The sequence below is a fragment of the Mytilus californianus genome, unplaced genomic scaffold (assembly GCF_021869535.1).
Source record: "Mytilus californianus isolate M0D057914Y unplaced genomic scaffold, xbMytCali1.0.p SCAF_8, whole genome shotgun sequence".
Lineage (NCBI taxonomy): Eukaryota > Metazoa > Mollusca > Bivalvia > Mytilida > Mytilidae > Mytilus > Mytilus californianus.
This window is the reverse complement of record NW_026262734.1, coordinates 113,825,445-113,837,543: the sequence shown is the minus strand read 5'-3', so window position 1 is coordinate 113,837,543 and position 12,099 is coordinate 113,825,445. Positions and strand designations below refer to the sequence as shown.

The window sequence follows — 12,099 nt, the reverse complement described above, 5'->3', positions numbered from 1 at the left end:
ATCAAAAGCTTATAGCCGGGTAAGGAATGAAGAATTTTTTTGTTTTCAAATATTTTCATGAAACTTTAAGATTTAACCTCAAAAGGAAATTAAAACATGTTTAATGTATCACACTTTTAGAGTGAAGTTGAAAAAACGAGAGAACAACTATTCGGAGATGTAAAGAGCATGTTTCATTGCTCTCCACTGATGTCACATTTGGTTATTGAAGACAAAATATTTGTAAATGCTAGAAACAAAAATGATCCAGAAATGGCAAAGATCAGAAGAGGTATTATCCGAGAGTCCAAGCTCCAACCGACATGGGGACAGAACTTTCCAAAATGCTTTATCCCCCTTGAATTAGAATTCGAGAATCTTATTCGAGAAAATATGAATGTAATTACATTTGACGATTTGAGAAAGATAAACACTCAGCATCCTATAAGACCATTATCAGATGCTGAACTCAAGGTTTTCCTGAAATTCCAGCATGCAATTGGCAAAATTCTATACTTTGATGAACCGGGATTGGATACACATATAACACTACTGCCAACATATCTTATTGATGCTTTCAAATCAATAATCACCGATAAAAGATTCTGTGAAGGAGAAAAACAAAGAGAGCATTTGTGGAATTTGATGAGCCAGAAAGGGGTCATCTCCAAGTGTGCAATAGAGAAACTTTGGAGAAATGGGAAATATCGGAGATTTGAACAACACAAAGGCTACTTAGTGGCAGTGATGACACACCTTGATATTTTAGTAGAACCAAAGAGATATGACCTCAAGCGCAATCGAATACCAACCGAGTTTTACTTTGTTGCTAGCATGGTCCAGGCTAAGGATGAAACTGGATATCTCCAGTCTCCATTCCTCACTGACAGAAACATTGCCATAGCATTCAGTTCCAATTCTGCTACAATACCACCAGCTTTGTCATTCAGGTTCATCACTTACTGCCTCAGTATTTTTGATGTGAAGAAATACGGCGATAGAAAGGACGACATGCTGTTCCATAGATCTGCAGTATTTACAATTGATCCATTATTAGAAATTCATATTCTCTGTGAAGATGAACGAATTGTTGTCCGTCTTGTTCATGCTAAGAAGAAAGTCTTGATATTGAAAGACCTTGCTTCAAGTATCTGCGATTGTCTGAAATCAGCCCTGCAGAACATAAGTCAGCTTTATATCCAAACCAGCAGTGATAACTCTGAACTAAGCGTAGGGACTTTTGAAATGAACTTATGCTGTAGTGTTGCAAAAGATCCATGCCTGCTATCCATTGGAGAATTCAACAAAATCGATAGTATCTGGGTATGTCCCGGACACAAATTGGACCATGACAAATTTGTGATGTCCTCTTGGATAACAGAAAAGGTATTTTAACATTTGATAAGCACATTTGTTTTCAAAATATAACTTTGTGCATTCTGATTCTGTCTTTAAACTTTATATTTTAATGACATACATATGTTACTGTAGAATTCTTGGATTCCAATTTTCGTGGAATTCGTGGGTGTAAGTAAACCAAGAATTTAAAATGTTCTACATTTCTTTCTTTTGCAAATGAAAGACATTCTTGATAGGACACATCAGTGACGTTCGACAGAAAACAGTTTTAATATCAAATAAAATGCACACTGTAGAGCATGAAAGCCCAATAGTTCTTCACATCCTTGTCGTTTTACCTAGTTGGATTGTTGTCTCATTTTTAAAATTTTTTTTTATTATTGAGAAAGACACGCTAACATGATTCACTTGGTCAAGCCATTACAGAAAACGTTTACACAACATGTACCTGGTGATATATTCCACTGGTTCAATATACTGTTGACTCGTTAAGTTTCATGTGTATCAATTTTTGTAGATTGTGGGAAAAATGTATGTTTGTTGATATTTGATTTTTAGGTTTTTCAAAAGTTTATATTTAAGCTTGTAGAAAAAAGATAATCATTGAAATTTAGATTCATGGATCCCCGATACCACCAAAATCCTAAAAATTGTGTTGAACGAAATTGTAAATCCACAGTAATGCGTTTGATGTTAGAATCGTTTTACATTGTGTTGAGCCCTGAAACCTGGTGTTTTATGTAATTTTGCAATCACTAACGGGCGATAGAAACAAAATAGCATTTATTTACCATAATCATCCTGTCAACACATATGGTTTAAATCCATTTATGCTTCATACAAATCCAACTTTTTTTTATCCTATATTAGTTTCTTTCTTTATTGGCATTTTTTAAATAATTAAAACCATATACATACTGTTATTTGTTCAGCTTGCTTTTCTTTTCAAGCAATCGTAATGGAAACTACTCAGAAAGCATTGTGTGTTGATGGACATCGTATCATTCATGTGTTTTCCTAAATTTTTGTACAATTGGGTCATTGCCGCTAATGGTTGGCTATCCGTCAATGATTCACCCAGTAACCAATCTTGTTTTTATAATTGAATGATTAATATGATACAATTTGTCGGTAAAACAGAACGAATAAAGATAATAAATGGATACATTACTTTGGTCTTGTTTTACTTTGAGTGTCACTAATGAATCTTATGTAGACGAATCTCGCGTCTAGCCTAATAAATCATCCTGTTATAAAAATGGAATATTTCATGTGTTTTATGCTGAATTTATATTTATAATAAACTTTAGCAGCAGGCATCCTATAAAAACGAGATTTTCATTAATGGGACCAACTTTACTGCATCAGTTGCGCATTCTCATAAATAATATTTCTTCATTAATGCCTGAGGCTATAATATTTTAAACATTCTGCATACTTTCATGTGCTGAATCAGAGCTTTACATGACAGTGATATATCTCGCAACTTGAAATGATTCTTAAAAACAAAGAGCAATCTATTTGATAAAACAATATTAGATGTTCCCTTCCAGTACCGAAGTACTCGCTCCCTGGCGGAAGTTACCCTTATTGACTTACAGTCAACCCGCAAAGGTATCGACCCAGTGGTATTTATTACATTAACAGCATTAATTTTACCCCAAACAAAGAGCATTGCAACAGTCCATCAGATCTTTTATATATTTATGTTGATTTTAGCTATTGGAAAGCGTCATTCTCACACAATGTCGGAAATAGATATATGATATCAAGACGAATGTGAAAAGCATATCATCCCACAAATCATTTTTGGCGGAGTAAGTTGACCTCTTTCCGAAACAATAAAGTACAATAATGTGTTACGAAATACGTTATGTACTCAAAGTTGAAGCTTGATGACTTATCTGATATATTCGGTGAATATTTAATATTTAGATTTTTTCTTCAAATCTTTTTCATTATTTTTTACAATACAAAATATGAATTACATTTGTTTTTTTAGGAAATGACGAAGAAGTGTGAAATTACCTGTCCAGGTAGGAAGGCATTCACTCAAAAGTGCATTGCAACTAGTTGTCTAGACGTGTGAAACTAATAATAGAACTAATTCCAAAAAATAGCGGACTTTATTGCTTTGATTGTCTTATTCCCTTCCCTGATTCCAATAAATATAATATAACATATACTAATGTATCATTGAGTCAATTTCCAGAGTAGAGGAACGCTTTAGATTCACACAGCTAAACGGTATGCATTATAAAGAATATTTTGAGGTTTAATTGTTCAAACAGGCTTGCATATTTCCTTCACATACACAGTGAAAAATGAAAAAAGAGACAAACAGAGATTCGAACTAATATTTTATGAATTCATCTACTCTACATTGACACATAACCTCGTAATTAACAACTTCTATAAGATAAAATATACATGATTATTGAAAGGAAATCAGTATAAATGAGGCGGAACAGTCTAAAATAACTGACAATATCAAACGTTCTCAACCAACTTAACTGACTTGGTACAGACATTTTCAGAAGAAAAATGGGACTTTAAACCTAGTTTCGTAGCTAGCTAAATCTGCAACGTGTATTATAATTGTTTATAGTTCCTTTGACACAATTGGGAAAGCAACCCAAACAGACATAAAAGGTTAATATGACAATAATTGGAATCCATTAGCAAAAATTGTGAAAACCTATATCACAGAAATGCAACACAAATTCAAACAAACATACAAATAAATCTAGCAAATCTGCCCAAAAAAAAAGTTGATGTACATAATAGCAAATTTGACAAGGACAAAACACGTGTTTGTAGTTGATAGTATATTGACAAAGACGCCGATAAAAAGTAAAATAACAAAATATCGAACTCAGAGGAACAATCTTTAAGGAAAGACCCTAAACAAACGGCAAAACAGTGTTTGTAGTTGATTAAACATACCGTACAATATACAATATTCTAATAAAGTACACAATAAGTGAAATATAAATACTAGGGTACAAAGAATGGAAACAACACTGCAAACAACTCTTGTGTCCGAATCTCACCCCAGGGCCAACTGTAGTTGCTCCGAAAGGGGAAGCAGATCCAGCCCTTCTTGTAGCACCTGTCGTGTTGCTCGAGTTAATAAAAACAAGTGGATAAATCTAGTTCAGTTGGTCACATTTGAGAAAGAGAGGATGGGTTTGAGATTACGAAAATGTAACATATCCATCGTCAACTATAAAACAAATAGTCATAATGGTAAGTACATTCGTGATGGCGTCCGCAAACTTTTCAAAGGGATGAATTAATTTCATAAGTTCATTTTAATATGCCAAAAACTATTCGTTTGACTATTGTTTGAATACAAGTTTTTAACACTTGTTGAATAAAAATTCTTCTTTTGCTTTTATGTATTCATAATTACTAAGCAATACAAATATGCTAGCGGAAATACACTGACGAAATATCAATTTGTTAGTTTTATATCTAAAGCAGTGAAAAACACACCTACATTTGTTTTTAATTTTATCTATTTATTTAAAATTTTGTTCAATTCTAAACTTTGTTAATTTATGCATCGAATCATTAAACCATATTTCTGTTTTTTTCTTCCTCAAAGCAATAAACTGTTTTCTCTATATTTGTTTATTACTTATAATTAAAACTTTGTTCATAATCTAAACTCTGATACTACCTAAACAATTTTAACATACTGAGTATATTGCATTTTAGAAACATATATATTTCACCACTGCATCAAATGTGTTACGATATTTCCGCACTCAAGACAGTTTGAGTTTAAAATTTAAAACGCGAGGCTTGCCGACCTTTATAAATATTTAAATTTAACTGTTGAGAGTGACGAAATGTAGTGGTGGTGGAATCTGTTTCTCTAATGATTTTTAGACGATATCTAAACAAAGTTTATGTTTCCTTTTCAAAGATGTACAGGAATGTGTGTTCTTTACATGTAAAGTCATCAGGTATGGTCGCCTGTTTGCATGACGTCACGATAGACAATTTGGCGTCATAATTGAATGTTGACCAATCGTTTGCCGATAACAAAGTTCTCAATAGAGATGAGAAATGTTATCTCACACTGACCGAAAAATTGAAAATAGCTTGAAAATTATAGAAAAAAGTTTTGGGATATTCTTAATACTTATAGCATAATTTTTGTATAAACTGTTTGATTTTAAAAAAATCTGAAAGAATCGAAAAAAAGTTTGTAAAATGTTATATGGCAAAAAAAATGTTGAAAATTAAATAGAAACCTTTGTTTGAAGAAAAGCAATAACTGCTTGCTACTGAACAAAAATCAGTTTGTTGTTGATAAAACTATTCCAGAGTACTAAGACCAATTCCCATATTTTTCTTTAAACTGGAAATTATATCAATTATTCGTATGAATCGGATGATAATATCAATTTCTCCGATGCCAAACTAAGTAAAAAAATGATATGTTAAATTCCATTTTATCACACAAGTTTAAACAAATGGACTATCGTTTTTAAATATGGACTATTTAACTTTGTTTAGGTATTGTGTACATCAAATTCATGATAAACTGAACCAAAACTGAACAAAACATCATTTCACTTATATTTCCTTTTTTCATCACCTATTTTCAATTGAAGACAAGTATGTGGTTCATAAGTGTTTCTCGTTTCTTGAGTGAAAAATTATAGTCTAGACAAATGATCTTTGCAGTAAGGGTACATTGCAACCCAATACTTGCGACAATTTTTTTTTTCAAATAAGGCATAAGGATTTCTCTGCATTGGGGTTGCAAACCTTAATGTTTTGAATAATTTCAACATTAACAAAATAGTTAACTTACAAAAAAATTAATATATCAATGATATTTCATGCTAGCAAAAACGTGCTGACTTCCGGGTTGGTAATACTCTAAGGAACGAAACATACAGCAAAAGAGGCATCGTTCCAGTGGTTGTAAACACTCGTCAAAAGATCGGCTTAGGCTGAACCTGCCTCAAACATTTCTAAAGTGAAGATGAATAATAAATACATTTTTTTGAGTATTTGTTCATACCTTCGGATTTTCAATTACATTCTTTCGATAATTCAACATAAAAATTAACATCATATCAAATCTGGATACTATTCTCAATTAATAGCTCTCTGTTGACCCTAAATTATTTCATACTTTTTCTACAGTTACGAATGAAGATTTTCTAAGTGAAAACCTGTCAGCACTTCATCTGCGTCGACTGTCAATCCTTTACAATGTAGATGAGATTCGCGAATTGGTAACACATCTTGAACTACCATACGCCGAATGGAATGACCTCTTCATCGTAGAACCTGAACCACAACTACTGAAATTCAAAGCATTATGTCTCTGTCACGAGCAAGCAACACTGACTTTCAGAAAAATTAAAAAAGCCGTAGAGGAAGGAAAGATACAAAATCCGCATACCTTATGCAAGGTAAATGTATTTCATTGAACACATTTTAATATTTTACTTGTTTAAGATGTTGTTGAACTGCTTATATGTATTTCCAAACAAAAAAGTTGTTTGAATTAACACTTCTACGTTGTGAATTACAAAAGAATATTTTTGTCACATAAAGTGTCATTTCTATTTATTTGAAGTTAGCAGTTATAAAACAAAACATTTAAGGTCGTGTTTATTCATGTTGCAATAGTTGGATTAAATTATGGATCCAAGGAAAAAGTGGTGTTTTATAAAAGATCTCTGCTTATGTCATCCTTTCGTTGAAGTGTCATATAGGTTTTATTTCTCATCTTAGCTGTCAACATCGTATTGAATAACGCGTTTCTATGTAAAGGACATAGTGTACAACAAAGTGATGAGCACATAAAGCATTACACTAGATAAAAACATACCCAATATTTTTTTCCAGCAGTATTTGACCTCATTTTACATGGTAACATTTTTTTAACCTTAATGAAGCTGAAAATAATGAATATTCGACGTAACTAGCTGAATGCGTCTTGTCAGTTCGTTGGCGAACAAACACTTCTTTGAGAATACAGTCGGAACAATATTGCAAAAAAATAGACTATCTGTATAGATCAGTAGTCGCAACAAAAGATAGATATATTCACGTTTAACTTTATGAATTTAGAAAATTCCCGATATTATTATGGACATGTCATTGGGTCTAAATACAAGGAAGCAGACTTGTTTGTGTCATTATTCAGTGTTGTAAAAAAATGACGAAATGACATCAAATTGTTAAATAGTTGTCTTACATTGTTCTCTAGAACAACGTGTTAAGAAAAAGGATTGCCATGAATTGATTTGGTTTTAATTGCATTGTAAAATATTAATCATAGTTACATCTGCTTTGTACAGGTTATGAGAGGCGCATTTGTGGACTTTGGTAAGCATATTTTTTCAATGACATCGTCTGTGTTTATTGTATAGAATAGATAATGTGTATGTATAAACTAAAAGAACATAAACTATTCATAGTATTAATAATTTGTTTCTTTTTACACTAGAAAATTATACGAAAAATTATTATATATATAGGTATATTGCATATAATTCATCGCATCATTTAACTTGCATTTCTTGGTGGTATTTGGTTCTTTTCACGAACAAAAGCTAGCAATTAGATTGGTTTCATAAAATAACAAATTCCTATTAATTCAATATAAGATGCACGTTTGGAAACTATGCAAAACACAAGATTGGTTATCTAAGTTTACTATGCATCCTCTACAAAGCATTGATTTGACTGTTTGCAAAGGGTTCACAGTTTTCATTAGTGTCATTTGCATATGTGTGGGATTATGAATTTCTTTTGGGATCTTAAGGTCATATGATTCCAATTTAACCCCCAAAAAAGTTGAATATGTTTTGTATTCTTGAAATGCTATAAAACAAGTGTACAGTGAGTTTTTTTGTAGTGAAAATCCTTCATTTTATCACAATTCTTTGAAAAGTTTTCCTTTCGAATTATTTTTCCTGCCTCCTACTTCGATGATAGTTTTTTTGTTCCGTATGCAGTGACCTTAACGACAACACCACTATAATGAAATGTTAATGCACATAATATGTAAACAACTGTTTAACCAAAGTTTAGTTTACAAACGAAAAATATGAAAAACACATTAACATTGGTCTATCATCTGACTATTTTTCGTGTGCTCCATGAGCTTGTGATATTTTATCAAGGTTACAACAGCTTTTATGTGTATATGTGTGGGATTATGGATTTCTTTTGGGGTCTCTAAATCATATGATTCTTCCAGTTTAAAAAAGTTGATTGTCCTTTGGTATCCTTTGCCTCTCTTTCCTCTCTTTCTGTGTGTAATGATCTATACCTTTACACCACTTGGCAATTGCGCAGTGCAAGTTTGAAGGAGGAAAACATGATGGAAGAGGAAATAAACAAACGTAGAAGGAAAATAGCTATTACTGATTCTGTAAAAAAAGAAATACATCAAATTATATAAAAACTGTTATGACGATATTAAAATGACCAAATGGGAGCGCATGGAAAATATAACCCCCCCAAAAAAACAACACATAAAAATGGCTATATGAAATCAGTTATTATATACGAGCTCAAAAAAGAGGGACGAAAGATACCAGAGAGACAGTCAAACTAATTGATCGAAAACAAACTGACAACGCCATGGCCAAAAATAAAAAGACAAACAGACAAATACTAGTACAGATGACACAACATAGATAACCAAAGACTAAGCAACACAAACCCCACCAAAAACTGGGGGTGATCTCATGTGCTCCGGAAGGGTAAGATACTAGCTTGAAAGCATATTTAGCATGTTTAGGGAACGATCTGTAAACTTTGGTTCCAAATTCCAACAGTTAATTAGCAGCCAAAGTTTCGATCATTAATTCCTTTATGAAATGTGTGTAGTCCATACATGATGGATTCGCAAAACATGCAAAGAAGCAGAAAAAAATTTACAAACATTTTGTCAATTATATGTGTCCAAAGCACTTTTCTGGATTCACCTTCATCAGGAACGTTCAAAACCAAATATTTGAAAGTCAATGATTAAGAAGCATCAAAACAGTAAAGATAATAAGGACACTATTGTTACTTCATGTTATTTCAGATACTGATCCAGAGAAATGGGATCTGGTTCCTTCGGATGAAGACATTGATAGAATGGCACCTTTGATTGGAAACAAATCCTTATTTTTTCTGGTTGAACTTGGAATGGACCTCGAGACATGGGAAACCATCAATCACAGGCAAACGAAACGAGATTTAGTGAAACTAAACAAGGGTATTATAGATGAATGGATGCTTATTTGTAAAGCAAAGAATGTTAGACCCACTATGCGGAAGATTGCTCAAGCGTACAAAAGTATTGGAAAAGACATTCGAGTTCTTGAAAATACTCTGTTCAACTGACCAGACACACTCTTCTTGCTCTCTGGTGTACCTGATGTTGTTTAATGTATATATGTTTAACAGTAATATTGAGTTCACAAAGACGTTAATTGTTTTTGGAAAGATCTGTAAGAAATCTGAAATTAAGAAAGATAATAAAATTAATTAATAAATGGAGTAAAATGCCAAACAGTTTGAAAAAGATTGGCTATGAAGATCTAGCCCACATTGACTAGTAATGTCAACAACATTGCTGCATATTGATAGAAGAAACCTTAATAAGTTCCTTTGACTTGTTCTATGGTTTTACTCAACTGATATTTTGCATATCATACAAATGAAATACTATACTTCTTAAATAAACAAAACTTTTCCCCTAAATGAACCTTATCTTTTACGCTAAAACCCAAAAGTTTGAAAAGTAAAAAACTCGTTAAATGTTTAATCCAAAAGACCTCAATATATAGTCAAAATAGATAGGTAACATGTAAACATGTAAACATTAAAAACATGGAATACTATTCAATATGTGTAAGATCTTAATAGCCACTTCTTTTGCATTTAACTCCATTTATTAATTCATGTATTATGGTCCGCTGTTCAGTACCCGAGAAATGTAGTGCAACAATTTGTTGACACCAGACACCGGTCGTTTTTGTTTTCATTGGTGTCGCTTCACAAATGATATCAATAAATTCTTTAGAACCTGTAAAACATCGGACACAGTATTGGCAATGTACTGTTGGGCTGTAACTTGCTCCTGTCGGATACCAAACATTTAGTTTGATGTAGATATAAAACTTCTTGTCATGATTAAATGAAAACGACAAAGACTATTTATGTACTGTATAGTAGGGCTACATGAGTTGACAATAGATACGATAATTGGTATGATTATATCCTTTATAGTATCCTTGGGACATCACACAAAACTGAGTAAAATCAAAATTTCTAAGTATTGAAAACATGATGCAGTTTTTTTGTTTTGTGTTTGATTATTTTTCATTTACTACATAATACATGTAATATGACTTTTTTTTATTACCTATATTGATCTTGTATATACGTATGTTTTTATTGCAAAGTTTTTATTTCAGATATATATTTATATTTTATTGATATGATTTTTTTCATGGTCGGACATACCGTAAATTCTACGTATTCGACATTCTAGAGCAATTTTCTGAAAAGGATTCAAGATGAAATGAACTAGACGGTGATATCAACTCACCTCGATTTCGCTCGAGATAAAATAATATAATATAAATACTCAACCCCTGGTTAAAGAAAACAAATCTACGGCTGCCATGAATTATTTCTTTATTCATCTATGATAACAGAGTCATAAGTATATGCTGTATTTCGACTTTGAATTGTTATTTTATAGATACGAGAACCAGTCGTTTGAATAAGCTTTTGAAATTCACCAGTAATGAGGTAAAATTAAAGAATTTTGCAAATGACCTATCGTCATCCAATCCTCTTTATGAATGGCAAACATGCACTTGAAATAACAAATGGCTGTGAGTTGCTTATAATGTTTTGCTTATCATCTGGTATCATCTCAATGATTAAATGGAATACGTATTTTGATTGCGTTAGGTAATTGCGTTAGCTATCATCAGAACAAAAATCAAGGTGTATTGATAATTTGTGCACATTAAACACAGTAGAAACGTTGCGCTTTTGCAAGTAGCAACATACTAATTGTCAGGTTTCAAACCCATTTGTTAAATATGTAGGTAGTTTATGGACAAACGTGTCGTGGTTAAGCTTAGAAAAATATATCTTCAGATTGAAATATATGTGTACACATGATTTATGATTAGAAGGGAGGCGAAAGATACCAAAGGGACATACAAACTTATAAGTCGAATATCAACTGACAACACCATGGCTAAAAAGGAAAAAGACAAACAAACACACAACATTACAAAAAACACAACATAAAACTGATCCTGCTCCACATGTCGTGTTGCTCATGTTAGTACAAATCCCGTGATTTGTCTAATTCGCTAGGTCACACTAGTGGAAAAGGAGACAAGATTGTAGTTTCGAAAATTGGAACATATAGGTTGCCATCTGTGAAACAGATATTCCATAAAGGACAACCAACTCGTGATGGTGTCCGTAAAAATTACGACGGGACGATTTCAACTTCAATTAAAACTATTAGTTTAAAAGCTTCCTTATGAACAGCAACCCTCTATCAAGGAAATCATGATATAGGAAATGCAAGCCCTTGAATATCGTATCAGTTGAGAGAAATATACTCCGTATGCAGGCGCTGCTGGAATGTTGTAACATAGAAATTGAAAGTTCACAATTTGTAAGCTAAGATCATCTCTTTTGTCGTAAAGTTTTGTTTTCAACAGACCCTCATTGTCAATTTCTGTATGTAGG

The 12,099-nt window shown here is 32.3% G+C and overlaps 1 protein-coding gene and 1 long non-coding RNA gene across 2 annotated transcripts; both read left to right on the top strand.

The window, feature by feature from the left end:
* Positions 1-785: 785 nt before the first annotated feature.
* On the top strand, positions 786-3,427 carry LOC127712981 (uncharacterized). Its single transcript, XM_052219562.1, has 2 exons — positions 786-1,365; positions 3,341-3,427. The coding sequence occupies exons 1-2, from the start codon at positions 814-816 to the stop codon at positions 3,425-3,427; spliced, it is 639 nt and encodes a 212-aa protein (XP_052075522.1). The 5' UTR covers positions 786-813.
* A 3,094-nt stretch (positions 3,428-6,521) lies between these two features.
* On the top strand, positions 6,522-11,664 carry LOC127711476 (uncharacterized). Its single transcript, XR_007986719.1, has 3 exons — positions 6,522-6,779; positions 7,674-7,701; positions 9,416-11,664. It is a non-coding gene; the product is annotated as an uncharacterized LOC127711476 (long non-coding RNA).
* The last annotated feature ends 435 nt before the right edge of the window (positions 11,665-12,099 follow it).

Bases quoted from the DNA above. Each gene is read 5' to 3' on its own strand.
- LOC127712981 (XM_052219562.1), top strand. From the start codon at position 814: ATGGTCCAGGCTAAGGATGAAACTGGATATCTCCAGTCTCCATTCCTC. The intron at 1,366-3,340 runs GTATTTTAACAT...TTGTTTTTTTAG, and splicing joins CCTCTTGGATAACAGAAAAG to GAAATGACGAAGAAGTGTGA.